We start from the raw sequence: 3,900 nt of genomic DNA, 5'->3' as shown, positions 1-3,900 counted from the left end.
AACAAAAAAATTACATGTGACTGTTTCTGAGAGCTTTTTACTATAACAAAACTCAAATTTTAAACTCGAATAAGTAAAAAGAACGGGCCAATATCCTTATACTAAGAGCATATAAGGTACGATCAAAGTTAAGAACATAAATACCAGAATAACCCTCAAATATCCATGAAATTATTTCCAAGCAAAAATTACTAGGCACAGCTAAATTAAATGCACAAAGTCACAATCCTTTTTTTTTTTTTTTTTGATAAGCACAAAGTCACAATCTTGAACATCTTATTATGTTGATATTAGTCGATGTCATGAATGCCAAGAAACCCAGATGAAAAATAATGTGATGTGAAAAAAGGAGGGTATTTCTGTAAATTACTTGATAATAAATTATTAACACTCAATTCTGTCCGTATTTCCCTCCTTGACATAGACGTTGTCTTCAATACTAACTAGGGAGAAAGTATGAAAGTCGCTGTTGCTTAAATTTTTGTAAAAACAAAAACAAGTGGGAAAAAAAAATGCCCCTTTTTAAAAAATTTAAAAATCACATGGATGGACCAAAATATGTATTATTGGGAAAAAAAAATTCACAAAAAATACATTCTCTGTGGGTCTTATCTTGCAAAAGAGTCCATTAGTATGATAATGACATACCAAATCTTGATAAAGAATCCAATAATACCATGTCCAATGCAACCTTCTTTTATAGTCTATTAATCAATTCACAAACTAGTTAGTGTACATGAAATTAGAATTCTCTCGCCCTTCAATTATTAGTATTCCAAGAGGTTCAATACTTATTTTTCCCCTTTTTATCTTTTAAACTTGTTCTAATAATATTATCAAGCCATAATAAAGTAAACACACAAACATATATATATATATATATATATATATATATATAATCACTGATGGAACATAACCTGAAACATTTGGTTAATCATGATTCATAACTATTCTCAATTTATGTGTATTTTTTATGAGAGAAAATATTAGAGCGAATCACGACTATAATTTGAAAATTTTCTAGCAAATAAATCCCCAAAATTGAGCTGGATCATATGCATATGGCAATTGCCAAAGTTGGGATTTACAAATCAAATCCTCAATATGCTTTGTTGGACATCTAGAAAAAAATAAATTAAAAACAAAAAAGACATGTTTTCTAAACAAAGATTACTTGTAAGGAAGTACAAGTTTTGAAAAAAAAAAAAAAAAAAAAAAAAACACTCTATCTCAATGTTCCTTTGACCCAACGCAGTATACCACCTAATTAATTAATTTTGTTATTTACCTAAATAATTTATCACAGAGAAGCTTCTCATGCACTTTTTTTTTTTTAATTTTAATTTATCATTTAAAAAAAAAAAATACAGTGTCACCGTTTCCTAAAGGAGCTAAAGAACCATTACAGAGAGAGAGAGAGAGAGAGAGGCTCCTCAGATCTGCCGTGCTTGCTCGTTGCTTTCTTGTCTTCTTCCGAGTCTCCAAACTCGTTCCCGAGGACTCACATTTTCACATTCCAACGTTCTTTTAAACTCCAAAGTCCAGAATCTCCCTCCACTCGCCACTCACTGAGTCAACTCGCTCTAATCTCTCTGTTTTCTGCTCTGTTTTTCTTCATACACTGAGGTCTGAGAGCTGAAAAAGCACGGAGCTTTACTTCTCGCGCTCGCATTGAGGCCGCCGGTGGCCGGAGGGATCGCCAACGTCCCGTCCGGTTCTCTCTGAGCTCCGACTGATTCTAATGGAGGTCCCGTTGAGCCTCGAGCTTCTGTAGAGGATCGCGAGAGATGTTCAAGCCGGCGCGATGGAGGAGCGAGAAGAACAAGGTCAAGGCCGTCTTCAAATTGCAGTTCCATGCAACTCAGGTCCGTGACTAGTCCTCTTCGTTTAGGTTTCCGAGAAAATGTCTTGAATTGAATTTTCCGTTTCGGAGGTGTTTGGAAGCTTAGAAAGTCTAGAAACTCACTCAATTTCGCTTCGCATTGCTCTCGATTCTCGATTTTCTCTCATTTTCTCATCTTTTCTCTCCGTTTCTCGTCTATGCAACCAAGCGGAATAATCATGGAAGAAGTTGAATGCTTTTTTCGTCATTAAGATTGTTAAAAGGAAATGTGTGTGTGTTTTTTTTTTTTTTTTTTTTTTTTTTTTTCCAGGTATCTCGATTGGGCGTGGATTCCCTGATAGTGTCTGTGATTCCCGTGGACGTTGGAAAACCGAGTGTGAGATTAGATAAAGCTACTGTTAAAGACGGGAATTGCCGATGGGAAAATCCGGTGTACGAAACGGTCAAATTCTTTCGCGAGCCCAGAACTGGGAAGATCAGTGAGAAAATCTACCGGTTTAGTGTCTCAAATGTATGAATTATTGCTTAAAATGATTAAATTTTGAGTGTTGATTAGTTTCTGAATTGTGAAATTCTTTGATTAGCGGCATTTTAACTTGTTGCTATGGCTTTGTTTGTGTAGGGATCGGCGAAAGCTGGTGTTATCGGAGACGTTTCTATTGATTTTGCTGCTTATGCTGAGGCCAATAAGGCTTCCACTATCTCTCTTCCCCTCAAGAACTCGAATTCTGATGCAATATTGCATGTTAGTACACTTCCTTCTTCAATTTGCATTTGTATAAGAAAAAGTCAAGAGATTGAAGTACTGGTTTCGTCGTCTTATTGAATTGCTTTTTTGGTTCTTAATAGGTTGTAATTCAGAGGCTCCAAGCAAACTTTGATCAGAGGTAATATGAATGGAAATGTTGGTTTTTCTTTTAATTTTTTTGAATTTTCCAAGATTTTGTTCATGAATTGTGATGGGTTTTTGGTTTGGTGGGAAATAAATGTGCAGAGAGGTGGAAGAATGTGATGCCACAAAGCCCAAGTCTCAAGATAGGAGCTTGAAGACCCACTTGAGCAACGGTGACTCTGATGAAAGTGTTGTGATTGTATGTTTCATTTTTTCCTCATAAAGAATGCCTTATTTTATTTTTTTTTATTTTTTTTTATCAATTTGCCACAGAGAGTTCTTTGTTACTCTTGAGTTGAGCAGATGAAGGGGGAAATTGATTTTGGATGGTGCTAAAATGTGTTTTACTTTGTGTTTGTAGATAATTTTTTTTAGTAGAAATTTAAACGAATTGCTATAAGTAATATGTAAATGCTCTGTTTTTTTCTTAATATTTCTTGTTTCGATCCTTACAGGACGAGCCAATTAATAAAACCACCCATAATGGTGAATTGAATGGTAACCGTAGAGCATCTAGCGGATCTGACATTACGTTGTCAAGTTCTGACAGCAGCTATGGGGTTGATACACCTCGAGAACTTGGACTGCAAAATGTTGATGTCCATCAGGGGCCTCCCACCTACTTATCATCTCTGAGCCACTCCTCTGTGCCTCACAAAAAAGCAGCATATGACTCGATACTCCATGAACAACATCAGAAATCACAATGGGAGTGGTCTGGAGGTTCTGATCATGGGGTGAATACAGATGATTCAACACACAGTTCTCACGACACTCTTGCAAGAGAAAATTCTCAACAGGCTTCTGATGTTGAGATCGAAAGGCTTAAGGCTGAGCTCATTGTTTTAGCTAGACAGGCTGACGTATCCGAGTTGGAATTACAAACTCTGCGAAGGCAGATCATAAAAGAGAGCAAAAGGGGACATGATCTATCCCGAGAAGTTGTTTCTTTGAAAGAGGAAAGAGATGCATTCAAAAAAGAATGTGAGAGGCTCAAGTCCTTTCAAAAACGTAACGATGATGCAAAATCTAATAGCAGATTGCAAATGGAAGGTGGGGATCTTAGAGCTCTTGTTGAAGAAATCAGACAAGAGCTGAATTATGAGAAGGATCTGAATTGCAATCTTCGGTTACAGCTCCAGAAAACGCAAGAGTCGAATGCCGA

The 3,900-nt window shown here is 36.3% G+C and overlaps 1 protein-coding gene across 1 annotated transcript in view; it reads left to right on the top strand.

Annotated features, from left to right (window-relative positions):
* Positions 1–1,752: 1,752 nt before the first annotated feature.
* LOC21407056 (myosin-4) overlaps positions 1,753–3,900 on the top strand; it is a 5,322-nt gene continuing 3,174 nt past the window's right edge. The window contains exons 1-6 of the mRNA XM_024175554.1: positions 1,753–1,865; positions 2,154–2,354; positions 2,466–2,588; positions 2,693–2,730; positions 2,838–2,934; positions 3,191–3,895. Of these exons, the coding sequence (XP_024031322.1) occupies positions 1,788–1,865; positions 2,154–2,354; positions 2,466–2,588; positions 2,693–2,730; positions 2,838–2,934; positions 3,191–3,895 (1,242 nt within the window). The 5' untranslated portion in view covers positions 1,753–1,787. The remainder of the gene's footprint in view (positions 1,866–2,153; positions 2,355–2,465; positions 2,589–2,692; positions 2,731–2,837; positions 2,935–3,190; positions 3,896–3,900) is intronic.

This window comes from Morus notabilis, unplaced genomic scaffold (assembly GCF_000414095.1).
Source record: "Morus notabilis unplaced genomic scaffold, ASM41409v2 Scaffold297, whole genome shotgun sequence".
NCBI lineage: Eukaryota > Viridiplantae > Streptophyta > Magnoliopsida > Rosales > Moraceae > Morus > Morus notabilis.
The sequence above is the reverse complement of the archived record's forward strand: the minus strand, read 5'-3'. Positions and strand labels throughout refer to the sequence as shown.